Consider the following 27,321-nt stretch of genomic DNA (forward strand, 5'->3'; position numbering starts at 1 on the left):
GTTTGGGACCTAACATGGTACTACAGCATCACACTAAAGAACCTGCTCCCCTAGCTCAGATAATAGAAATATTCAAATGTAGGCTCTTCAAAAAAATAAATAATAATTAAAAGAATCCAAGATTGCAAAAGTATTTCCTACATGCCAAATACTGGTCAGCAACAAGTTTGCTACCCTCACATTTTTGATTTATAATCGTGTATTATGAGTTTTTGCAATCATTTTATTGTATAAGAAGGGAATTAATGCTTTGCTCATTGAGACATCTTTTGGAACAAGAAGGTGGAAGGAGTAATTACTCTGATTTTTTCTTCCTTTGAAACATAAATAGGGAAATTCACCTCCTCGAAAAAGCATGGACTTTCCTCTTGCCAGCAGGGAGGCAAAACACATGTTTTTCCTTGCCAAATTAGCATACATCACATAACTTGAGCACGTGGGAAGCAAAACGAAACCTTTCCCTCTGGAAATGGATTACCATTGGTGTTGGAAGCGGGTAGAGGGCAAATCGTGCTTCACGCTTGAAGAGTCCCGCTCACGAGAGTCCTGTGGGGTAAGCTGCAGTGTGAATTGGCCTCGCGTCTCTGCTAGCGCAGCGGGAGGAACACAGGCCATATGGACGGATCCTCTTCTCCTGGTAATAAACATCTACACCTGGGAAAGAATGGAGGCAAAGGCAGCATTTCTCCCCAGGGTTTCAGGAGTGCAGACTCCCCACAGTCTCAACCTCTGAGCTACGATTTAAGAGACTGGAGAAGCCTACCACTTTAGCCACTTCTCACAAGTGAAGAGCGAAGGTTAGAATTTCATCTTACAGCCTGCTCTTTGAAGAGGCACTGGCACTTTGCAATTGTTTGTTCTCATTATGCAGGAAAGATCTGGGCTCCAAAGCAGAGGCTCTTCTGTCAATAGGTTCCAAAACCACCTTGTGAGTAACTCGCTGAAATTCAAGAAAAATCATCAGCTGTGCTTTTAAAGAATTTACCCAGTTCTAATAGAAAATGGCAGATCTGTCCTTTTATCTGAACAGTTTTCTTTTCCTGATAGAATGCAACAACTTTTCCCAGAAATATAACATCCTTAATCTGACTGATCTTTTCTGTTAGCATTTCCAGTATTTGCCACTGCCTGATACAGAGAATGCTTTCATTCTTCATACTTGTCCAGTACCGTTTTAATGTAATTTGTAAGCTACATAGAATCACAGAATGTTTGGGTTGGAAGGGACCTCTGTGGGTCATCTAGTCCAACCCTCCTGCCGAAGCAGGGTCACCTACAGCAGGCTGCACAGGACCTTGTCCAGGCGGGTCTTGAATATCTCCAGAGAAGGAGACTCCACAGCCTCCCTGGGCAGCCTGTTCCAGGGCTCCGTCACCCTCAGAGGGAAGAAGTTCTTCCTCATGTTCAGACGGAACTTCCTGTGCTTCACTTTGTGCCCATTGCCCCTTGCCCTGTTGCTGGGCACCACTGAAAAGAGTTTGGCCTCACTCTCCTGACACCCACCCTTGAGATATTTATAAGCATTTATTAGGTCCCCTCGCAGCCTTCTCTTCTTCAGGCTGAACAAGCCCAGCTCCCTCAACCTCTCCTCGTAGGGGAGATGCTCCAGTCCCCTCACCATCCTTGTAGCCCTCCACTGGACTCTCTCCAGTAGCTCCTCATCTTCCTTGAACTGGGGGGCCCAGAACTGGACACAGAAACAGGTGAAGCCACACAGTAACTATTAGAGAAAATTTTAAAATTCATTCCTTTCAAAACACAATACAATTATAAATGTTATGGACAAAAAGAGGTAAAAGTCATCCTTTTTTTTTAAATTCAGTTAACAATATAGACAAAATGTGTAAGCACTGCTCAGTGAGAACTAAAACATCACTGAACTATCAACACTGTTTTCAGTACAAATCCATAATATAGCCTCATACTAGCTACTATGAAGAAAATCAACTCTATCCCAGCCAAAACCAGCACAAAGACAGAGTGAGGCTTTTTACAGGTGTGCGTTGTAAGAGGATGAGACATACCGTACTCCATTGAAACACAAAACTTTTTTTAAGATGAGGACAGTCAAGCAGTGGAACATGTTGCTGCTAGAGGTTATGTATTCTCTATCCTTGAAGGCTTTCAAGACCTGAATTGATAAAGCCTTGAGCAATTCAGTCTGACCTTATAGTTGCCTGTGCTTTGAGTAAGAAGTGGACTCCTAAGTTCCCTCAAACCTGAATTATTCTATGATCCTGTACATTCCAAACATCTCCAACACTACATGGGACTGAAATCAACAGACTAGCAGCTTTTCACATTTGTTTGAACTATTTCCTTACTATGTATTGAAATCGTTGTTCTGGGGTTATAATGTACATTTTTTAAAAGCCACTTAAAAAGAAAAATAGTTAGGTTACTATCTATATGATTCAGGCTTTCCTTCTTGCCCTGGAACCCGTAATTATCTTCAAAAACCCTTTTATCAGTCTGGCAGAAGCCCAGTCTTAGAGGCCATTCCTGTCCTAAGGCTTAAATCCTGGTATGCACATAAGTTAACTGGAATGCTCACATGCTTTGGTTCTGCGGTTCTACAATTAGTTCAGTACTGAAGTAAAATCCAGAATCTGAATTTAACAGTAAAACCAATGGAACAGCTCCTGCTGATGTTAGAATGCACTGGTCAGTCAGGTACTAGTCCTACAGTTCATGTTCTGTTGAGGGAGTCAAATCAGTTTCCAGCTGTTTTCTGCCAAATATATGCATATTTCTGTTTGTAAATTCTACTGCTTTTTCCTAGACAGTTTTATTTGTCAGAGCACAAGGCTTTGTCCTGGGTCAGAAACACATCTAGAACAAAGGTTTCCAGAACTTTGCAACTTCCTGTAGGACTGTATTGAATGTACACCTTATCATATTTTTCTCTGTAATTATAATCAAACATAAACATAAATAAATAAGTTTACAGAAATAACTTACTTCTACTTTAAATAACACAAGCTCCTCAGAAAATAAACATGCTCCAAACAGTCTGCATTGTGTATTTCAAATTACAAGTCTGATTTACAATAATTTCAAAATCTTGGATACAATAACTACACGTTGGCAGTTCCACTATGACCATCAAGATGAGCTATAAAAAGTAAAATTATTCTTTTTCACAAATGTTTGCAAGGCAAAGCAGCTATATGCGGAAGGGCATATCAATTCCGTTGTTCTGTAGGAATTTAGAGTTTGAAGGGCTTTCTGCCTTATATGCCTAAGATGAGAGAAATTAATACTATAAACACTCTAGTAAATTTTTTTTTCTAATTAAAAGGTGACAAAGAATTAGCTAAATTCCCCCAACAGGAACATTACACAACAAAGAAAGTTTCAAGCAACACAGGCATACACAGAAAGACAGTCAATGCTCTAAACATTTAGAATTTACAAAGCTCATCAATAACATTTTACTTTTTAAATAATGACATTACATAACATGAAATGCAGTTATATTGACTGGTCAAGATCGAATTATTTCATCCTCAGAACTTTATTTTAATCTGTGTAATACAATGAATATATTGATGAAAAAATACATTTCTTTAAAACCAAGGAAATTGTGTTAATCAATAATTCACTTCCTCAACTTCAGTTAACTTTGTCTAAGAGTTACAGTTTTGTACCAACAGGAATAGGCGTAGCTATTAAAAATTCATTTGCATTAGCCTGATTGTCACTCCTATGCAAAAAAGATGTCATCGCTGGAATCTGAGCAAAGTAGTTTTTTGCCTGAATATGCTTATGTTTTATTCTGTGAATAAATGCCGCTTCATAAGCCTGAAAGGAAAAAAATCCAAAACCCATTAAACAGAATGAAATTATCTAGCAATTTATATGTTGCTTCGTATTTTAGACAGTATAAATAGTGACCCTTTATTAAACTAAGCCACATAATTTATTTGTATATGATAGATAACGAAATATTTTGTAGTTCTATACTGCTACCTTATGGCCCAATAGTGAAAAATACTAAGCACTCCTTGTGAAATATTAGTCACCTTTTAAAACCAGAAAAACTTCCACCATTTTTTTTTCTCTGTTCAAGATAAAACTTATTTTTTTCTTTCCAGGTAAGAACACTCCTACTTGCCTTTGAAAAATGAAAAAGGCAATACTTAAAAACAAACATGTGCAAGGTGATGACTATAGGAAATTTCCTTGATAGGAACAAGAGCGATTATCTACAAATAATTATGGCAGCAAGCATTTTACAGCATTTCAGTCAGCCTTTGCGTTCAGTGGCAACATTTTCCAAAATTTCTAGTGATCAGTAGTAGTGCAGATGATGTAATAAATAACCAGAATATTTAGTTGAAAAAACCCTTTGCTACCGCTACAGTCATGCTATGAATAATTGCTGATGAAGAAAATGCTTGAGAGGCCTTTTATTGTTTCAGTGAATGAGAAACAGTGATTCAACTTATGACATTCTAACTTTGTCTCATTTTCCTTATTTCACTTTTTTTTTTTTTTTGAAACAAAGCTTTGGACATTATCAGTGAAGAAAGGTGACTCCTCACTATAGCTGGTCCACTTCTATCTTTTGTAGCAAGAGCTAAGGGAAAATCCCTTATGATTTTTAGGCAGGCTTGCATACCTTACCTGTTGCTCCTCTGGCCTAACTCCCACCTCCACTGCAGCGCTGTACCTAATCAAGTTAATGGCTTCTCCTTGACTACGACATCCAGACTTATAAGGTTAAACCAGGTAAGTGCATAATCAGAATTGTTGCCTGCCATAATACTAGTGGCATAAACTTATGATGCAGAGGAGCATCACTAGATTCAGACTGCCTGAACAACCTTGTTGACTGAAAGTAAGACAGAGGAGACAATAAAGGAATTTCCAGCTTGAAATTGATTTTGTTTAAAAGCTAACGCTCACCTAAACACACAAGTGTCTGTCTGAAGACAAAAGTTGGGCGCACACACAAAAATTATCATGGATTGCAGAATTCTTTTACCTTTAGAATTCGGATTGCAGAATTCTCTTACCTTTAGAATTCCCCGACTGACAGATTTCATCCCCAAAGCAAACCTTTCTTTAAGAGAGCAACTCATTTGCTCTGTTAGTTTAGTTATCATACACACTTCAAGACTTCCAAAAAGAAGGGCAATGCTTAACAGCTAAAGTTGCATTGGTGATGCACACATATTGCGTAGAAATTGAATTAAGAACACCCTGAACAAAAGGACACTACACAACAACGACCTCAGATCACCACTTACATAAATCAATGAGCTACAGGTGAAAGGCTTAATAAGCCATTACTAATTGCAGGACAAACACAGCTCACAGGATTCTCCCGTGCTGTAGAAAACTAAATACTCTACCATACAATGTCCAGCGGAGTGAAATGTTTATCAGACTATCATGTTTAGATAAGGAATTCGGGGGGAGTGGTGTAAAAATACATAGTTTCAATGACTACTTTAACAAATTCTTAAGTTTTTAAAACCATAATTGCTGTTCTGAGTTTATTGCTTAATTGCTAACTATAAGATTACATTGCCAGGAATACTTAAGTGACAACTACATAAGAAAGTAAATTGAGACAAATCTTATTATGACAAATGGTTCTGACAAAGAGCCATTCTGTTATTTGACAAGAAATGTTATTTGACAGAAACTAACGAGGCCAGAGCATGTGCAAGAGCCCAGGCACACAATTGTCACAGTATTTACAGTTAGTCTTTAGTATGTTTTTCATCCAGGCCAGCTCTTGTCTGAGCTCAGCTGAGGGAAGAGCATAGGCATGGCACTGTTCTCAGTAGGCAGCATGGATGAGACCACTCGGTTTCTTGCATTTTGGGAGGGAGAATCAGGACAGGACAGAGTTTACGTACATGGATGTGAGCTGTACTATGCCAGCTGCCCTCTGGACTAGTGCCTGTTTTATTTAGTAGTACAGATGCAATCATTTAAATAGTCACAATGGGCCAATTTAAACATGCATGAGTGTAAGGACTAAATTTGGCCAAACATCATTATTCACAGGATTCTATTAAAACATAATATAAATATTGTAAAAAATTAAGCCCATCAGATTTTACCTCTTGAAGGTTACGCAGTTTAAGATGTGCATCTGCCTCATCTTTAGTGAGGAGAATAGTGTTCCACGGAGACCACTCACGCTGCTTATCCCATCTGACCATAACCAAATCATAAAAGTTACTGCAGGCACTGAGAGCTGACTGACAGCCCCATATGTTCTCAACCATGTACTGGAGATCTTGATGCTAAAATGGAAAACAGGGTTAAGAAGGAAGAAGCACGTTTCATTCTACAACAGCAGCATTGTAACCATATAAGAATCCAAATAAAGCTTTGAGTAAAATTTTTTTCTATGCATATGTCATATAAACACTTTGTTGAAGAATGTCTAGACTTACACATCTTCCTTTAGCACGGTATGGCAATTATTAACTGCATTTTTCTTGTACCATCTCTGAAATATTACATTCTTACTTTGATTGTCTCTGCCAATGGCAATTCCTATCTTCCATTGACATCCTATTTGCTTAACTGCTGTTATAAAGCTTCTTAAATCTCACGTCTTTTTCTCATGTAGCATGCTTAAGCCAGTTCACACCTTTTTGGTTAATAACAATAATCCACCTCTGTCGTTACTGAGATGACTTCACCATTTCATTCTTAGGTGCAGAATGAATGTTGTTCAATGAGTTCTTACACTAATAAATTACTTGAAGTTTACAGATAATCAGAATAATCTGGCCTGGAAAATGTGGGAAATTAGGACAAGAAAAATTCCCACCTGTGACAGAGCCCAAATTACTGCCTGCTTTGCTTTATTCCTCTCACTCTGCTCTTGACATATGAAGAGTTTATTGTGCCCATGATACTGTTGCTTATTTTAACAAACAAGATTGTACAATCAGATAGCTATGCTACAATATTAACAAAAAATAATAGAAGGTCTGTTTGTAAAGGTTCTCCAGTACAGAAAGGCCTTTAAATGTACTTTTAACCTATGTCTAAGGTTAATTTACATCGATCTTAATTTGTTTAATTTATTACTAGCCATCCGAAAACACTACTAAATCTTGATAAACACAGCTTCTTGAATAAAAAAAAAAAAGGACAGCAGTGACCACTGAACTTTGGCAAGATTTTTTGTCACCCGCCATTAATTCTTCTCTGTATTAGTCATGGAAAATTATTAGATTTTAATCTACAGTGGTCTGTAAGCAGCAGATTTTTAAATAGGTATTCCTCCAAGCTAACGTTTTGCAGAAGGCTCATTCCTTTAATAAGAAATCTTGACTTAATTAACTAAATAACGGTGTTTGCATGTTACTTATTAAGCTCCTGACAAAGGGTGAATGAAACTACACCAATGCGGTGCTTCAGTGATATGCAGCCTTGTGTATTCTCATCCATCTTGCTTCCAAAATCCAGGAGCCCATGTAAATTCTTGCCAGGGAAAATGTAAGATAAAAGCTGGGTTTAGAACCTCCACTGGTAATAAATTTGTGCTACTGATTCCAGGAACATAGGACTGCTCCTACATCTGGTCTTAAATCTGGTCCTACAGGGCCTCCTTTATTAGGTTTCACTAATTGGCTTCTGTTTTCAACGCTTCCTCCTCTTCACAAAATTTCAAGTAACTTCTGTGTCTTCTTAGAAGCCAGAAATTTGCAAGCAGACATATTAGCAAGTACTACTATGTTTGTGCTAAGCTACACATCTCAAAAGTTACCAGAACCTGCAAAAATCTATACTAAGGTATAAGGGCCCATGTAAACAGAACCATAATTTGACTCTTCCTTTCTCCTGGATTACAATTCTCTTTTTTTGCCCGAAAAAAAGGCAAAAGCTTGTTCTATGTTAAAACTTCTCTGGTTATGAGGAAGAGTTTGATTTAAGAGACTTCTTGTGCACTTTCTAAAGGTAGGCATGCATTTTGCTGTGAAAGTTTACAGTTCATTCATTTCAAATCATGCTTCCCTCCCACCCCTCTAATAATTTGTTCTGTGCTCACAACAAACAGAAATGGCCTTCAGCACTGTCGACTGACAGGTTGGGAGCAAGTATCATTGAAGTTCAGCAGCTGAGACTGGGACACAAGGGTAGGCAGCAAACCAATAAAGGAGTTCAGTATATCTGTAACTTCAAATGAATACGACATTCCCATTAGGATGTTGCTCATCAAGTAAAATCAAAGCCATAGTATGTACCATTGATTCTAAAGAGCATGGCATAATTAAACCCTCTGAAAGAACAAAAGGCAGACTCAGGACTTGACACATTTGCTGAACTAGCTCGTTTCGTTACCAAAAAGGTCTTTGGCTGCTGTAAGTGGAATTTAGTGGAGCTACCGTAACTCTCATCAACTGTTTTTTGCCTTTTAAACCTTAGCCGCACTCATGTAGTTGGTCAACCCAAACACAGTTAGAATCAGTATGCAACGGATCCAAAGAAAAATTTTTATCTTCTCACAAGTCTTGCATCTATCCACAGATAATACAATCAGAGCGAGTAATTGTACTGCACTGGGCAACGAAAGAAGCTGTCACAGCTGCTGAACATGGCTTTTAGTTGTGCCCAAGTCATTCCTAGATGCCTCAGAGCTGTTTTCTGGATGTAAGTGGAGTAGGGGACAGATGGTTGTTGAGAGGGGAAGGAAAAAAAGTAAGTAGCTCAGAAAAAAATCTAATAATTTAAAGAAATGTTAGGAAAAAAAACCAAGGAAATCAGTAGTTTAAGATACAAGCCTCTGTTGTTTAGGTATTTACAACTCTAAAGAGAAGAACTTCAAGTTAATTTGGATGAAAATGACACAGTATCTAGACATGCTGCAGTGATCCTACCACAAACAGAACTGTAAATGAGGGCTTTCAGTGTCAGCAGTTAAGAAGCAGTTAAGTTTCAGTGCATCAATGGCCACCGGCCATCACAGGTGATGTGATGTGACGTGAGAGAGGTCCAAAAGATTTTGGAGGATGTTTACATATTAAGATAAACTAAGTTAGACGCAGACAAAAGATTTTTCAGCTCAAGTGAAAACCAATACGGACAAACAACATCTACAAAATCCAGGTTGTTTGATAATATTTCTTAACACAGCCATGATAATTAAAGAATCCTAATCTTCCTTTTGGCAGCTGCCACTGGCAAAGCGCTAAACCACAGCATGGCTTGTTTTAGTAGCCGCGAGATATCGATCACTGGCTTTTGTTTGCTTTGTTGTTGTTTCAGACACACTGAAAATACAGTTCAAAACTGTTCTATGAATGTTGATGCTGTAGAGATTTTTATTACTAAATCTCAGAAAATTCAAATAAATCTCGGCTGTTCAATATTTTCAATAAATAACACTTTGCAACTACCTCACAATTAAAACTTTCCCAGTGGATACTGGATGTCAAATTACTTTGTTGACAAAATAAGTAATAACTACAAAAAGAGAGAATTTGCTGAAGACAGAGGCAAGAAGTTCTTTGAACTGAGCTGTTCCAGTAATGATCATTATTATACATTAGCTACTTACTAATACTGCAAAAGACTACAGATGATGGTAAAAAAATTAGAAAATTAAAATATTTAGTGAATCCCTCTCTTAATAAATGCAAAACAGTAAAACTTTCAACTACACAGATATTCTACTGACATAGAACAGGAATGTCAAAACCTCAGCTTCCTTACTTTTTTCCTTCTGAGAACACGAAACAATTTAGTTGTTCAACTAAAAAGGTCCAAATAATGGGGCTTAAAATGTTTCACTAGCATTATGTCTAGAACAGTATTACAGTCACAAAAACATTATTGTTGCTTTACAGATGATGCCAGTATCTTTAAGCAACAGAAAGGCCACAGGAGAACCAGAAGAATAATTTGGATTATCCAATTCTTTGACCTGTCAGCTAGACTTCTACTTTATTTAATGTATAGCTTGTAACCCGTTTTGAAAGTACAGCTATACTTCAAGAGCTTAAGTGCTTCTTTTTTATGATATGGAACATCTCATATCACAGGAAGATATTATTGTAGCTTTTAGCTTATTTCTCCACTTGTGAACAACATACAGAAAATAAAGGAAAAATTATAGTCAAATCCACTTGTTTCCATTATTGGCAATACTCTTTCAGACAGTACCTGAATGAAGAAAACAATTTTAGCATCATCCTGATAATCAGCTTCAGACTTTCTGAGATTTTCTAGTATAAGTCTGTACTTCAAAGACGCTTCTCGTCGCCAAGCCTCATTATCAAGCTTGCAACACAAGCGACATCTGCCAATGGTGCAGGAATTAGCAGGAACGGGAAACTCAGTAGATGGTAAGTAATTTTCACAACTATGACAGAAGTTAACATTTTTATAAAGCTTTAAGGGATCTGGTGGAACCTAAAAGATTAAAAAAAAAAAAGTTAATTCACCACAAAGTATCTTTGTATCAGTTGTGTCATCCTAACTCTATTGGAATACATTTTACATACATTCATGGAAGAATTCTAATATGTAAAAGCCATAAAATACACAAAATATTTATTTTAAAATACCCAATGGGGTTTGTATTTTTTTTAAATAGAAGACAAAAAGCCATACTATTTTCTTACTGTACTTGTTCAAATCAGCTACACAAATCAGTCAATTCATTTTTAAGCTTTATGAAGATCCTAGACATTATGTTCTAGTGGTCTTGCAGGTGCTTTTATATATGCAGACTGTCAGCCATTCTGGGAAGATGACAACACAGAGAAACTAATTCTTCTGCATTTAATTTTTCATGTAAAATCTGCCCTTTATATCAAAGATAAAACCCTGATATTATGAGTATATTAATATTTTGGCCTAAGAACATAAAATCATCAGAGCCACACATCCAAAAACAATATAGGGGAACATAATAACTAAACTTGCTAATGACCTCCTTTATCCTCATATTGCTCCATGGGTTCTGGAAAGAATTTAATGTAATCTGTGCAGAGGGCCCAAGTATATAATTGGTTTGTTTGAGCAGTCTGACAGTCCGGCTACCTATTGTGGTCATCTGTGTTTTTTTGAAAATACTCTGAGGATTTGGTCACCTTGACTGCCTGTTGATGAACTGTCATCTATTTTATGGTCTACACAAGCTTACAGGATTCAAATATAAATATAGGTGCAATTCAGCCTTCAACTCAAGGTATAGTTAACCAAAAGCCACAGAAGCCAAAGATCTCCTATCTCTGCTATGACCCATCCAGGTAACTCTGTTCATAAACCTAGCGTAAAATAATTGCTGGCTGGTTCTAAATCCCACTAACATTTACTGACAGATTCTCTACTCCTGGGATACCATCAACCACTGTAAGAAGAATCTTCTTCTGATAGATACAGAATATTTGTTGCTGCCTAAAGCAGCAACATACAATAGTGAATCACATTTTTAATTGTAATCTGTAGTCAGAAAAACAAAAACTGTTACACAGCTTGAGAGGTGTCTACCACTACCTCCACTTCATAGCTGTATCTGCTTCTCATGAAGTAGCAACTGCTTGTCCAACAGAAGCTCATAACAGCCCTTGCTCAGGTGGAAGCTCATTAGACATCACTTTGACAATGGCAATGTTTTTCCTTTCTGGACACATGGGATGCTGCCTCTTGTCCAGTGGAAAAAAGATAATTGCTCTCTCTCTGTTGGTTCCCCATTTGCTATTACAATTTACTGTTACCATCCCATAAGATTTACTACTTACAGTTCTCAGATTTTTTTATTTCATACATAGTGTTCCTGGCTGTCTCAGTGCTACCAGCTATTTGTCAGCTTCTTATACCCATGTCTATGCCCCATGCTTCATATATGACTATATAAGCTCATTGGTGTGAAGCCTGTGTACTTGCTACATTTTACTTCTTGAGGAACTCCTTCAGCAATTCTACAGCAAAATCTAAAATAATAAAAGCTTTCATTGTTTTCCATTGCTATTCTCCACCATACTTAGTTTGATGGCACTATGTCAGACAGCAAAATAAGAATAATACCTTAAGTATCCTAGCAACTTCAGGGTTAAACTTTGGAGTTTTAATATACTGAAGAAATAATGTACAAATTCTTTTCCTCAGTCCTTCTAAGTTGCATTCTTTCACCTCTCTTGACATAAGATCAACTTCCATGTCAATTAATTCCACTATTTCCTTTGTTAATTTACATTCATGTTCCTGAAAGAAAACACAAAGAAAAAGGAAAACATCTCCACAATAAGGAAGCAAACAAACAAAATAATTCTAACACAGATATGAAAGGAAACTATAGACTCTTTGGCAATCATCATTCATAACTCTGCGTGTTCACGTAAGAACACGTTCGTGTAAGAATCCCTTAGTGTCTTAGGAAAACAACCTCCAAGAAAATGAATGTAAAGAACTAAAAAACTGAGAATGCTTACAGATCCTGCTTTAAGTGGCCTGTACATATACACCAAAGCTGTGAGAAACTGTAAACATGGAAGCTTTGAAAAATGCTAAGCAGAGGCACAGAACACATGCAAAGTTTTCAGTCTCCAAAAGCCCCAAGAAATACCTCCCTAAAATGCTTCCTTTGGCTATGTGATAGGAGCTGTACTGTATACACACAGTAGATGGTTAAAAAAAACTCAGCAAAACCACACACACACACGAAACCCACCCTCAAACCCACCCAAACAAAAACCCCCACCACACAAAAGGCACAGGAGACTTTATGAGCATGGCTGGAAATCAGTCCTTTCAATGTTTCAAATTAGCAGGAGATTCTCCAGAGACAGGCAAGAGGCGAGTTCAGTATTTTCTCACCCAAAAATGGAGTGCTAATTCACATAAATTCTACAGTTTGTTCACTACAGCAGTATTGACTTGTATGAAGATGGGCCGGAGCTCACAAACCAGCAATGCTCCAAATGCTATATGGGCTTTAGATCATATTCTGGTACTACCAAAGCAAACAGCAAGATGTTTATTTGATTAAGACCAGGAAGCAGTATTCTATTCTAGTTTGATGTCAACATTATCCTCCTGAGAGGTAACTCATATTATTCTTTTTGTGCATGAATAAACAAACAAATACAAAAGACCGGAAGAAATGCCACCAGCGTCTACTTCACTAGAAACACTGGCAGCAGCACTGGGGGTGGGGAGTGAGGGGCAAAGAAGAAAAGAAAATCGGTATTTGCCAGCCATAAAACTGGCAACCCAAACCAACAAAAAGATAAGGTTGTAAACAGACATTTCAAAGAACTGAGTAAAAAAAAAAAAAAAAAGTAATAGCCACTTACATCTCGGCCATGGTTTTCATTAAGTTGTTATAAATACTAAGCCAAACTTTGTACTAAAATTGTATTATGTATTAATATACAAAAAAATCTAAAACCATGGGGTTAAAATTCTAACACAACTTGAAGAAAAATGTGCACATCACAAAGTGAAATATGAGTTTATAGTATATCTGGAATGTAAATTACCCTCTCATGCCAGGTGGTACACTAGGCTGATCATCCGGGCACCTGTTTGCCCGAAGAAGCATTGTATATGTGTCAACATAATGAAGTCACCGTATCTTTGGGAAGTACAGCTTCAAGCTAAACATAAATAGAAAAATAAAACATACCTTCACTGTATGTCTGAGTGTTAACAGCACATCTGTTCTCTCATCTTTTGGGATGTCATTCATGCTAATGCTGCGGTAGATTTCAAATAGTTCTCTGGCACGGAGTGTGTACTGGGTGTCCATTTCAGTGATTTTTCCATGGTATGCTTTCCATCTCCTAGGTTGTGCACACTTCAGAAAAAATTTGTATAACTGAGCTATTATAATCTGACCACCAGCTGAACAAGTGCATTATGTTACATCAAGTTTCACCAGAGCAAACAGGGATTTAACGTTAATGCTTGACTAATACAAAAGGCTAATTCTATTGTCGATATTTATACAGTACCTTTTCCACCAGAGCAAGTATTCAATTGCATGCTTTGTTTAAAGTTGCAGGTCATGAAAATGTGACATACAGTATATTAAAAGTAAATAATATTGTCCTACAGGGATATGCTCTACTTCTTTAAAGCAAATTTACTGACAGTCGCGTTAGAGCACATTTGCTCTGCATTTCATCTTGCGGTCATAAATCCTCTAAACTATCAGTAAAAATCAAGGGGACTGTTGACTGTGTAAAGATTGCAAATTTAAGACCTCCAAGCCTACTGTTGTACAAAATATCTCCAAGGAACTGTTCTATTTGTGCTAGCTATACAGACAGATAGAAGGCACAGACTTTGTTAAAGCTGACTAAGGCAAAGTATGAGTTTACAGCTTATCGGATACTTCAGCTAGCTTCCTGTTTGCTGACTTCACCACATACCATATGCCTACTACTTCAGTCGCTTCTTTGTACATCTGTAACTTCTATGGACAGCGAGAAGGCACATGGTGTCACAGCTGCCCCACTCAGTTTGAAAAATCCAAGCATTCTCCTCTTTCTAGAGGACTGGTTTTGGCCGCAAACAACACCGCTATACAGGGGGCTAGTTCCCTGTGGAGGCAGGTAGCTAAACACAATAGAAAGATGGTATTCAAAACCCTCTCCCTATCGTTACCTAACTCCACTCCCTTTCCTTAGTCCTACATTGGTACAGCTATCCAGAACCTCATTCTGTGTATTAATTATTCTCTTTCACTGTATTTGGAACTTGAGTGTTCACAAACACTTGTGAACTTCACTTTGCAAACTCAGTGCAAATTAACTACAGCAACACTTCATGCAGTATTCACATGCTGAGTAGCTTTCTGGATAGGATCTCAGTAATGACACAATTATTATTTTGACCAAATATACGGGCTTGCTATGGTGATAAGTCATAAAAATACCAAGAATATTAGACAGTTAGAACAGATATGATTAATCACTACCACAATCAAAATAGAGCTTTCCTCACTTTAAAATAAATAAAGCTAGGTAGGCATTAGAAAGACAAAATAATTGAAAAAAGGATTTAACACTCAATAACTGACATTTAATGACATTATCAGTGGGGTTGGAACTGTAATTAAAGGACGTATTGTTAATCAGAAGTCACAGTTCGGAGCCAAAACTGATTCAGAAATGCAGTAGTAAAACCAGACATTAGTAAAAAATAATAACTTCTGTAATTTTTCTTACTACCCCAAGATAATTGAGTATTATAGAAAATAAAAGAATTTTAAAAGAAAGAAATTGTGCTGCTTTTTACTGAAAAAAAAATACAGACATCTCACCAATATGAAGATTTCCAGTATTTCAGAAAGAATCACAAGCTCTCTGATTTCAGGACTATTTTCATGCATTTAGTATTGATGAGGGAAAATGAAAACTTCCAGATTTTTTGCCAGCACTTTCTTGCCTTCTAGTCTGCTGGCAGTACTGTGGAATTTACAATAATCCTGTTATCTGTATTACTTCAGAGAGCAAGACTATTGTAACTGCACTCTGCCGCCAATGCATGAAAGGAGAAAAAAAGCACCTGAGGAGAGAAACACACCACCGCAGACGCAGAAAGAAGGTGGTAAGTTAAAAAAAAAACCAACCTATAGGATGGGTGCAGAAATAGCACAAAGCATGAAAGGTATGAGCTAAGCAAAAGTTAACAACTACACAAATCCCTTTAAGAAAATATGATTGCTGTATAAAAGCTTAATCTAGTGCTTTCTCTTCAAAATACAAATGCTGAAGAATGATCTCAGCATAAAAAGGAACTCCCTAGAATGTAGTGCACACACAACCAGTAGCAACCATTATTAAAAGCACATATGCATGAGGAGGTAGAAGCTTAAAGTAGGAAAAGAAGGGAATGAGTTTCCAGAGAGAAGCAAGTGTCGTATCACACTGGCTAGTTCCATCACATAGTCGCAGAAGTTCAGAGGCTCAGTACATTTTCAAATAAAAAAGAAAACAGCCTCTTTACTGAAAAAGATAATGTATAATTTGAAAATATGAATAAATAACTCAGTAGTAAGTGCTTCAGAAACGTGTCCACTGTTTGGACAGAGAGAGCATCTCTTGTCTCTCCTGTGTCTCCTGAATCTCCAAACATCAACTATCACTAGGAATTCTGGTATTGAAGAACATTTTGCTTCTGACTCCTAGATGCAAGAAAACTGTGCAACTTGTGACAATACATACTGGAAGTAATCTATATAGGGTAGGACACTGCAAAGCAGTCCTTAAAGGAAAAATAAAGACAGAGACTTAGTTAAGAGAGAAATATATTTGCTTTACTGTTCCAGGCTTCTTTTTCTGAGAAGATAAGAGAATAGATTGTAAACAGTAGAAGCAAACATTTAACATAGAAATGATTCAAGGTTTTGATAACATTCCTAAATATTTAGTTTTCTGGTTTTTTGCACTCTTGAAAGCAATAACAGAGAACACAATCGCATCATGGCAATAAACGTGGTAACAGTTCTACCAATATTTCAAATAAGCAATTTGTTCATAATGAAGAAAGGTAATAGATTTTACCACATCACTTTTTACAGTCCAGTTCCCATACATCAGTAATGGAAAGAATGAAAAAAGTCTCTTCTGGAAAAAAACCTGCCATTTTTACTTTTCAGAACTAAATAGTCAGGATTAAAAAAAAAAAAAAAAGACAGTAAAAATCACTGTTATTTCACATACTATGAAAATAGACAGAAAATAAACTGTTTCTTTTTTCTGCAGGGATGGACTGCTGGGACGTCTACCTAAAAAGGACTTTTTTTTCTTTTTACATTAAGGTGCCATTGAATCTAATGCAATTCTAAATCATCGTTGTGTATGAATGAATTCTCATCTTTGTATTACAGATAAAAGCCTGAAAAACACTTGCATTAAATTTCACCCCCCAAGATTATACAAGGATAAAATCTCCAGCTAAAGTTCTAAGGCAACTGAAACTAGTGAATTAAAAATTGAATTTAATATAAGATTCAGTCATAACTCTTCTGGGTGTTTATCCTGCACATGAAAATAGAATAAATGCTTTTTTTTAAAGATAGACATATGATGACCAGAGACCTGTGCTCAGTGGGGAAATAAATGAAAAATCTAGTTCCTAAAGGACAACATTTCTGAGGCAGGAAAAAAAAGAATCCGTGAGTCCATTCTGCAGGGCTAAAGTTTAATTTTACAAATATTTGCTTAAATGTTTGCATTTAAGTTTAAATGCAATAGCAAACTTTTCACTATAGAGAGTAATGAACAGAACATACCAGAGGGAAAAATCTCCAAGTCATCAGTTTTGATTAGTGAAACGGAGTATTTTTGCAAGAGAAGCTAATAGACAGATTTTTAAAGTTTCTAAAACAGATTAGGAAAGAGCATAGTTTCATGCATGTTTCATCACTGTAATGCACACAATACAAAATATAAAATAACATGCAATATCCTGATGCTTTATAACCTCAAACTAACAATTCTGAATTGTAAGAATTTGAGCCTTTAATACTGTTAACAGTGCCATCAGAATCATGTTCTTTATGCAGAATAGTTACATAGTACAAAATTCATCCCCTCAGTGTTATTTTTTTTTTTATTATAGGTACACAACTACCTGTGTCTACGGTAAATCTCAGGTGACAGTTTTCATGATGCACTGTCACTCCTTCAATCAGTCACTGAGCTAAGAAATTCTCAGCTCAGAAAAAGAAATTTACGGAATTGTATTGACATGAACAACCAGACAGTTTGGATATTTACAACATTAGCAGTCACATGATTAACCGTTAAAGCTAGAAAAGTTACTTTTAGCAGACTGCAAATGTCTTTTCTCTTCCTGTACTTTGGTATTCTTTATGTTCACCCTAAAAGTACATCACTGACCTTATCCAGAAAGTGCAATATTGCTTTTTGTTGATTCTCCTCATCTGCATTCAGTTTGTGTCTCCCAATGGAAGCAATCAGCTGTGCCTCTTGTTCCAAAAGTCCACAAAATGCTGCCTTTCTTTCAGCTCCAGTAAGAGTTCTGTTAATCCGTTCAGTCTCCTCCTGCCTCCACACTACAGACATAAATATTTTGGGTATTTTTTACAAGACGCCTTCCAGTGAAATTTCTACTTTCATATTTAAGAAATAACATAATTAATTTTCAATATTCATTAAAAGCTAGTTTCTATGTTAGGGAATTGATTGTCATGCATATTTTCAATACACAGAAAATGGCCTAGAAATTAATGTAAACTATACAGATGTTCTGCAAGAGTATGTGTGTGTGTACAGCAATTCCAAACTGCCAATTCATACTCCAAACTTCAAGATGGACTAGGAGAAAAAGGAGCTCTATCTCAGAAAAAGAACTTAGCTCCTGAAGAAAGGAGTGATGAAATGATTTCTTCACAATTTTGCATCCAAAATAACTAAACTAACTGTTTGAGCCTCAAACAGCTCCAAAATGTATGAGCAAAAGGAATTTTTCAGACAACTGCTCATCAAAGTCACAAGAAAGGATACCACAGAGATCTTCTCAACAGATTAAGGACAGCATCTTACTATGGTACCGCTAGTACTCAGTGCCGAGAATATTACTGCTTCTCCCGGCATAAATGAGTAAAATCTAAAGAAGCTTGAAGTCATCCAAAACAGAGATAAAACTTGACTGACAGTCACATTTAGCACTCCAGGTCTTTCTTACACTGAATATTTCAGTGGTATCCCCTTTTGCCATCTAAGGCAGATGGATGCACGTTAATAATTAGACAGTCATTGCTTTATTCTCCTTCTCCTCTTCTACAACAGATCCCTTCAAGAGGAAGGAAGTGGCAGTCAAACCACAGGATGGTCATGAGAGCAGCACGTGAATCAGTACATTGTGTATAAGAATCTGGCCGCCTGACACTTACGGTCAAATCACCAAACCACAGGTACCAGCTACACTTACAAGTTAGAGTACTTAATGACAGAAACATACAAAGGTATACATATGTGTCTATCATGGTTTATTTTGTAGTACCCATTTCTTGACTATAACTGCTGATCACAGACTGCACGTCATTACAGAAATCCGTCAGTATAATCACACTGTGTTTGTTGAATAGTGTTTTCCTTCGCATACATTGTAACAATTGTTGACTTCTCCAAAGAGTCTCTTCCATTTCAAATACCTCTGGAGTTTTGTAGGGAATTTTATAAGATCCAAAACTTCAACATTCCTGAATAATATCTCAAAGTGTTGCTATGGTTCCATAACAGTCATGCAAAAGCAAAACCCAGCATAAAAGAAAACAATCCAGTATTTGACGCACACTTACTGAAAAAGCCTACAACATCCTGCATCAGGTAAGATTAGAAGCAGGAGGAGGGAAAGGAGGAAGGTCTATCTTCTGCCTGTGGCTTCCTTATCTACAATACCTTCTGTTTTCTATTTCAAAATATTTAATTTCATTTCCTTAAGGCTCTCCAAGCTTTGGTATTAATATGACAGCTGTCTCACAAGTTCCAAGTACCCCAAGATGTATTTTTAAATAAAGTCATTTCAGCAAACAAAAGCACTGTATAGAAATAATTTACATGAAGCTTTATATGCCTGAAGGGGGCAGCAACTTCAAAGGCAGTGCTAATAAATACAGTAAACAATTTTGTACTTGCAGAAATGAAGAAGCTGTCATTTATCATCAATATGCACCTTCTGATTCACCATATACATGCAACCAAGTTAAAAACTTTCCTCTTAGATTATCTGTTCTACAGGCAGCGATTTTACTCATTACAATTTTTACTCCATTTTTTATAAAACAAAGTAGTTCATACTTCTCAACGAATATTTCTATATGCAGACACACCGAATGTATAGACACATCTCATTTGCACCATACAGCCAACAGGGAAGTTTTTGTACCAACAGGAACTGCTTGTACTGGCTGACCCTGTAATAGTATCCCCTTGTTGTGATCAGCAGCAACAACCTTCACAGATCTCTGGAGGACAATAGTCTCATTCTATTACTGTCACAATGATTTAGCTTATGTAGACTGTTGACATGACAAGAATGTAAAAGTAGTTTCAGATGCAGGTAGGAAAAAAAAAGCTTCCTAGAACCACTAAGCTCTATTAAAATAAAGAGCATGACTGCAAGTCTCCACGTAGAGATGCAACCAGTAAATACCAGTAAACAAAAACAAAACAAAAAGATTGATACCAAACCATTATTTTTAACAGAATCTTAAAAAGACATTTCAAATACTGGAGTTTGTTCTGTTCCAGTTTTGAAATGGCACATGCTTTTTCAGGTTGCTTAGAATATTGGGAATATCAGCACTCATTTACAACTGTAACTCAGTTTTGTTGTTTCTATTGATATAAGAGTCTACACACTAAAAAAAAAGTGGATTATACATTTGATAGCATTTCAGCTAAGAAGCAGATTTTTAAAGAAAATATTGCAGGAAATCAGATACCAAATAGTAGCACTTGCCATAAGTGGAGAGGAAAAAATGATTATTTGAGTACCTTGGCTTTTGATAACCTGGTCAGACACACCTTTAAAAGGGCATGATTCTTGTCAAGTGAAAAGCTAACTATCTATGAAGAAAAAGGTAGGCGGGGATAACAACCCCTAACAAACCACTGATCTCATGAAGATATCATTCGCAAAAGTTTAAAGTTTAAGACCAGCAATAAATTTTACATTTGTCACAAACAGTAATATTTATAAGTCATTTATATATTCAGACAAAGCCATTTGTTCAGTGCCACACAAAGTATGACAGCATTAGAAGATTAGCGTATAACTTGGGAATTCTTGAATCATGATCCTAAGCTCTATGAATAACACACGCCACCAAATTTATGCTCAGTTTACCATGGAAGAAATAGCTGGGATGGTTTAAGGTAGATCAGGTGGCTTTGCAACGAAGCAGGTAATTTATTATGCCATTTCTGCCTAAGGGACAACAATGTCCAAAATGACGAAGGGTTATACTAGAAACAAGCACTGTAGCCTAGATAATACACAAGTTGTTACAACTCACAATGCAAGTATCTTGCTTAAAAGGAGACATTTTAAGAAGAACTTTTGCAGTTTCATTTTATGCTGGTATGAGTTCACTGCTTTCTATTGTTTTTATTTTTCCAAAAGGACAGGCTCTAGGTTTTTTGTTAAATTTGCAACATTATTCTCCTATAAATTATGTCAATTATCTGCAGTATTCACCTTATTTTTCCAGGAAGGTTTAGAGGTGCCTGCCTATATTAGACACCATCTGCTCCGACAGGAAAAGTGTTTCAGGATGTCCTGTAGGACTCCTAAGAGATTTTTAAAATTCTGACAGCACAGTTTTGTGAAACACAGAATAAATTAGACAGGAGGAAAAACAGAAGGAGAAGACAACTAGGACAAAGGGAATAACCTCAGTCATATCTTGTAAAATTCTGGGCACAAATTTAATCCATTATAAAAAATGTCTGTTTAATATGATGAGTGATGGTTCTTACTAGAAATTTCTTCATGGTATTATTTTCAGCATCCTAGATGTAAAGTAAAAAGATTATAGTAACTGATCCAAAAAAACAGTTCCTGTTCTTCCAGCTGACTTTAACATTGGAGGTGAATGAAAAAAAAAGATAATAAAACTGCCAAATAGCATTATTCTACAAGCTGATTATTTCCTAAAAAGGGGTGCTGCTTTTGGCTGGGATACAGTTAATTTTCTTCATAGTAGCTAGTATGATGCTATGTTTTGGATTTGTGATGAAAACAGTGTTGGTAACATACAGATGTTTTAGCTATTGCTAAACAGTGCCTACACAGTGCCAAGGCCTTTTCTGCTTCTAGAAATATATGAAAGGCAAAGAATTCTTCAAAAATTAAAGTAATTCCACTGAGTCAAAAAAATCAAGGAAGTATCTATAGAAACATGTCAAAACCAGAAGAGTTTGTTTTAAACAAACTTTCGCTGATTTAAGAGCATCCTTTAAAGAAAAAACTTACATTCTAAAGCATGGTACAGTCGCTCAAAGTCTTCTCTTGTTTTAGGGTTCAGTCTTCGTTCCTGCTCCCTTCTCAGTTTCTCTTCTTTCTCTTTTTTTCTCCGTATCTCTTCTTGTGCCTCCCACACCAGCCTTAACCTCTTTTCTTCCCTTAAATTTTGTACTACATTCATAGCATGCCAGCGACGGAAATATGTCTGTAATACTATGACCTATATGTGATACAACACAAAAGAACCGTGAATTTAAAACAATACAGCATCATTTTTTTTTCTAAACTGTTATTTTTTTAGCTACTTAACCACATTTTCTAAGATTTGTCTCGTACATTTAAACTAGTTTGAGTAACAAAAACAGCAATGTACTATTGGTCTAAACACAAGTACGCTTACATATTTAGGTAACTGCAGGAGTTTAATCAGTGAGTCCAGTGGAGAAATTAGGTTCAAAAAATCAAGTTAATAAACCGTAATCACAAAATCTATTTTTTTTTCAAATTTCTCCTTAAAAAAGCCTTTTGCTATGTATTGTTTTTATTCTTTTTACTTCAGCTTTGTGGACAGAGGTTCTCCTTTTACTATCCGTTTATTTAGTGCCTAGACTGGGAATTTAGACACATATTCGCAAAATTTCTTTTAGATTTCTAAATACAAAAATCAACACACTTACACACAAAATCAACTGCACTTTATTTGTAAACAAATAATGAAAGTTGAATTACCAATGCTGTTATGACATAACTTAGAAAATTCAAAAATCCATCTTCCAAAGCTGTGGCCGTTAAAGACAAGGGAACTGTCTATACCAAGCTGAAGGAGCACAATGCACAAGCCTGAGCTTCTGCCACCTGAGTCAGCACTTGCACCGCCAACAGTTTAGCCAGGTCTATACCACGAGCTAACAAGCACCGTTCAGCATTGAAGGCTATCAAGCACAAAACCACACTAACACAGTTATACTGTCTCTAGAGATATCTTAACCTAACAGTTCTCTTGAACATGTCTTCAGCTAGTATTTCAATATGGAACTACACTGTACTTGAACCCACGCCAAGCTGGTATCTCTCTACTGTGCATTATAGGTTACCTACAGATACATTACAGATTTCAGGAAGTGGCAGTAACAATCAGAGTAAAACCTACTGGCAGTTCTGAGGAAACCGCTACCTATCTGGGTTCCACCCACTTCTACGAGATGCTCATTGCCATCAGCTGATGCTGACCAAATAAGAAACTTCTTACTGAAACCTTCTACCCAGAAGATCTGAAGACATCTTACCGCCCATGTCAGTACAATTATCCTAATTGGACATGTGGAGAACCAACTGTTTCTCTGTCCAAGTAAATTCCAACTGTCTGTTTTAAGCAATCAACTTAATAACTAGACCATTTGCAAAGCAGTGCTCCACCTAACACGATGTTGGGTATACTTCAGTTAGGTGTGCGGTCACTGAATACGTGGTTTTCAAAAAGCAATGTGGAATGCCTAAATGGCATCCTCTGCACAATGACTATACAGAATCTGTCGTCAGAATCACCTGCATGAGGCAACTTGGCACACCAAAAAACTCCACGGGCCGGTTGCATGTGTTTGAACAGCCAGGTTCTACCTTAACACCAAAGCAGGACCTTGAACACAATCCAAAACAGAACAGTATGCCAAAGGTAACCTGTCAGACCTGTTAAAACAAATAAACAAACCCGAAACCCACAAAACCCATAAGCCAAATGCAGGTCTCCTGAACCCTAACCCAATACTGTATCCATCTGAGGCCATACATTAAGCATGTAGAATCTCAGAATCATAGAACAGTTCGAGTTGGAAGGGACCTTTAAAGGTCATCTAGTCCAACTCCCCTGCAACAGGCAGGGACATCTTCAACTAGACAGGGTTGCTCAGAGCCCCATTCAACATGACCTTGAATGTTTCCAGGGATGGGGCCTCTACCACCTCTCTGGGCAACCTGTGTCAATGTTTCACCACCCTCACTGTAAAAGATTTCTTCCTTACATCTAGTGTGTAGCCTAGGTCCTTCTGAAGACACCATGAGAAGGCCATAAGGACAAGCCTATTTTAATCCCTAATGCTCTGTATGGAAGCTTAACCATCACTGTTAGAAAGAAACCAGTAAGATCATACTCCTTAGTATTTAAGAAACCACAATGAATCAAAAGTCATTAAAAACACTAATATGAGCAGACACGGGCTTCCCCCATATCTGAAAGATTACGAAATGTGAAGATTAAGCATACGTTTTGCAGTTCATTGTTAAATTCAGGCTTGGAACACTCCTGTCCGCCTGGACAAGGTCCTGTGCAGCCTGCTGTAGGTGACCCTGCTTCGGCAGGCGGGTTGGACTGGATGACCCACAGAGGTCCCTTCCAACCCCAACATTCTGTGATTCTGTGATTAAATATTCAGATAACCTTCATAACACTTTGCTTTACAGATACAGTTTCAAACAGATGAGAACTTACTGCTTCAAGTCTACGTTTATGGTATTCTTCTGCTGTAAGGTACTTTCCAGGACTTATTAGTTTGTCAGTCATGTTTGACACATACAGGCCAGTTTTAGTCATCTGTGTTGATGTTGTATTTTTTGTTTGTTGTGGCTTATTTTTTTCAAAAACCGTCTGGAGAAAAAATGCACATCAGATTATACCAAAGTATACAGACATTTTTTTCCTCATGAAAATAAGTGGCAAAATTAACTATTTGTAACCAAAAAACCAAGACTAATGATATTCATCCACTAAATACTTTAAATTGCACGCTTATTTCCGATCTACTTCCTCATTCCTGTTGGAAATAATTGTGTCAACATTCTATTCTGTTTGACAAAAACAACATTCTAAAAAGACAGTTCAAAGCCATTACCTGTGTTTCCCTACAAAATAACTGAATTCCTTTGTCAGGTCGTTTTTTGGGTATCGTTTGTGATCCTGCATTGTGAAATTCCACTCCTGTTATCCTGTTCTTAAATCCACCCAGAAATGGTTTATGATAGGCAGGTCTTTCAATTTTCACAACTACATCTCGGAATGAATCAGAATCTGTTAAAATGGAAGTTCCAAGACAGAAATATTGTTTCTTTTTAGTAACAGATTGAGATTAGAGCACGATTATATATATTAATAAACATCTAAAAACAGCATTTACCTGTTTGCACTCTGACAGTTATGCCATCAGGCATGTGGTAATCCTGTTGAATTGCTTTCCCATGAAAATGTTCCCCATAAAGACATAACTTTTCAGACTGGATAGTTTCATCAAAGTTAGCCCTAGTCCTCCTAAGAGCTTCATCATCCTTAACCATGCTTCCTAAAAATAAAACCGAAATTAGTTCCAAACATGTTTCTCAAAACAAACAAATAAATAAAATAACTCAAGTTTACCCTGAGATGATTTTATTGAAACACTGCAACACAGAATAATCATAGATTTTTGAGCTGGAAAGACAAGTCTACTTGAAAGCTGAAACAGTATTATCATATGCTTTTTAAAGAGATGTCCAGTGTAGTACAGTGACCACATAAAAAGTCATTCATACTACAATTTTTTTAAAGTTACAGTGTTTTATCTGCAAATGCATAACTTTAAATCAAAGCTACCCATTTATACAGCAAACTTTTATTGAAACACCTTACCTAAACCTGCTCCAATTTAGACCTGATCTAAGCATACGATGGCTGAATCACTGTTGCCTTTCACAGAAGACTTGACACAGTGTTTATTCAAAGACTACATTCTGAACCAGATCTAACTTAACTCTAAAATCCAGAAATTATCCAGAAAAGATAAGAGTCTATCCAGCTTTGGTACAGTGTCTTTGCTAGGAAGCGATCGCCAGCTGCTCAGAACGAGAGCATCTGAGCGGAGCACAGACAAAGAGGAAGGCGGTCAGCAGGTCCCTGCTCTGACGGGTTGCTCATGGTGCTCACCTGTGGAACGTGACACGCTACCTTCCGCTCTGAAGATGCAAGAAAATGGGGCAGTGAACTGGGAAGGGGAAGTAACGCGGGACACCCAGAACACAGAGGAACAAATGATGGAGTGTTTCAGGGGCTGCAGGAGAAAGGCATGTGTAATGGAAGGGTGGCAGCTAAGTCACAGGGGAATCTAAGAGACGTAAAATAGTAAGGTGATTGCTGAACTGTCAGTAGCCCATGTACTCCTGTGAATGACGCACTGCTGTTTTGCAAATGCGTGTATGAAACACGTATACATACACCCATTTCTGGAAATTAAGATCACTCTACAAAATGTCATATTAGTCTATAAATTGCTACTGCACCTTCAGATAAAGAATACATTCCGCACCTTTTCAAGCATGTTCTATATGAGAATTTAAAAAGTCACTTCAAGACCAAAAGCCAGCAAACACGAATGGAATGAGAGTGTGGGGAGTGCGAGAAGCCATAATCAAGTTGAAGAAAAAACCTCTCTTCAAAGCCCTAATGTCCAATACTTTAATAACTTCTTTACCTGTTACTGTTGCCGTATTCTCTGATAGCACTGAGTTTTGAGATGTGTGTTCTTCCCTTTCTGAATTTCTTACTTCAGGTAAAGTAGAATAAATCTCACTGGTAACAGGCGATGTGCTCTCAAATGATGCGCTGAATGGGGCATCTGCTTCAGAGGCACTTTGCTTATTATTTCTGATCACTTCTTGACTGCCTAGCCCTTCGCTGGGTAATTCCCGCTGTGCTGAACTGGACTGCTCCCATTCCTTCAGCGCTGACCGCTCCAGAGCAGACTGCTGCTCGTAGCCCTGCCCTGACCCCACGGCGCCGGCACCTTCTGAAAGCAGAGGCTCCTCCGCCAGGGCCCTGCTCTCGGCCCCTCCAACCGCTCTTCTTTCTGAGGGTGCAGATGGCCGCTCTGCACCCGGCCCTTCCGTTATAGCAGCATCAAAGCAGCTATCCAATGTACCTTCCATTTCCTAAAGCATCAGTTTCACGTTTTTAACCTTCCTGCAAGAATAATCACAGCATCTGTTTAAAATTGCATACTAGCACATTACCAGACACATGGGTGGCTTAACATCCCGAGAAGCTCTTTCTGCATCTACCCCCAAGCAGGCTGTTTAGAACAGCACGAGCTCTTTGCTCCCACCAAAACGCTTCACGCCTCGCTGGAGTTTAACGAACGCGACGCTCCACAGCACTGCCAGCAGCCGGTCAGCGTCATTCCTCCTTCCTATCTCTCCGTCTCCCACCGGACCGGACAGAGCTGCGCTCCCCAGAGGCAGCGCACCTTCCAGCCGGGCGGCAGCCAAGCAGAGCGCCGATGCCCCGCCGGGCCCCGCCGCGCCGCCGCCGTTGGGCCGCCACGCGCCCCCTGAGGCCTGCCCGGCCCGGGGGCCGCAGGGCCGCGGCTCGGG

At 37.7% G+C, this 27,321-nt stretch overlaps 1 protein-coding gene across 1 annotated transcript; it reads right to left on the reverse strand.

Moving 5' to 3' along the window:
• Window positions 1-1,755: 1,755 nt before the first annotated feature.
• Window positions 1,756-27,258, reverse strand: IQUB (IQ motif and ubiquitin domain containing). The gene is made up of 12 exons (XM_075428764.1): window positions 27,195-27,258; window positions 26,424-26,911; window positions 25,098-25,259; window positions 24,816-24,991; window positions 24,416-24,571; window positions 21,940-22,150; window positions 17,838-18,013; window positions 13,613-13,783; window positions 12,013-12,189; window positions 10,144-10,392; window positions 6,081-6,266; window positions 1,756-3,804 (listed from the first exon to the last, which is right to left on the reverse strand). The coding sequence occupies exons 2-12, from the start codon at window positions 26,875-26,877 to the stop codon at window positions 3,637-3,639; spliced, it is 2,286 nt and encodes a 761-aa protein (XP_075284879.1). The 5' UTR covers window positions 26,878-26,911; window positions 27,195-27,258; the 3' UTR covers window positions 1,756-3,636.
• Between the last annotated feature and the right edge of the window lie 63 nt (window positions 27,259-27,321).

This window comes from Opisthocomus hoazin, chromosome 8 (assembly GCF_030867145.1).
Source record: "Opisthocomus hoazin isolate bOpiHoa1 chromosome 8, bOpiHoa1.hap1, whole genome shotgun sequence".
NCBI lineage: Eukaryota > Metazoa > Chordata > Aves > Opisthocomiformes > Opisthocomidae > Opisthocomus > Opisthocomus hoazin.

Excerpts from the sequence above, each read along its gene's own strand:
- IQUB (XM_075428764.1), bottom strand. The coding sequence starts at position 26,877 with ATGGAAGGTACATTGGATAGCTGCTTTGATGCTGCTATAACGGAAGGG. Across the intron at positions 13,784-17,837 it reads TATTGCACTTTCTGGATAAG|TGTGCACAACCTAGGAGATG; the intron begins GTCAGTGATGTA and ends TTTTTTCTGAAG. Across the intron at positions 10,393-12,012 it reads AAGTTGCTAGGATACTTAAG|GTTCCACCAGATCCCTTAAA; the intron begins GTATTATTCTTA and ends TTAATCTTTTAG.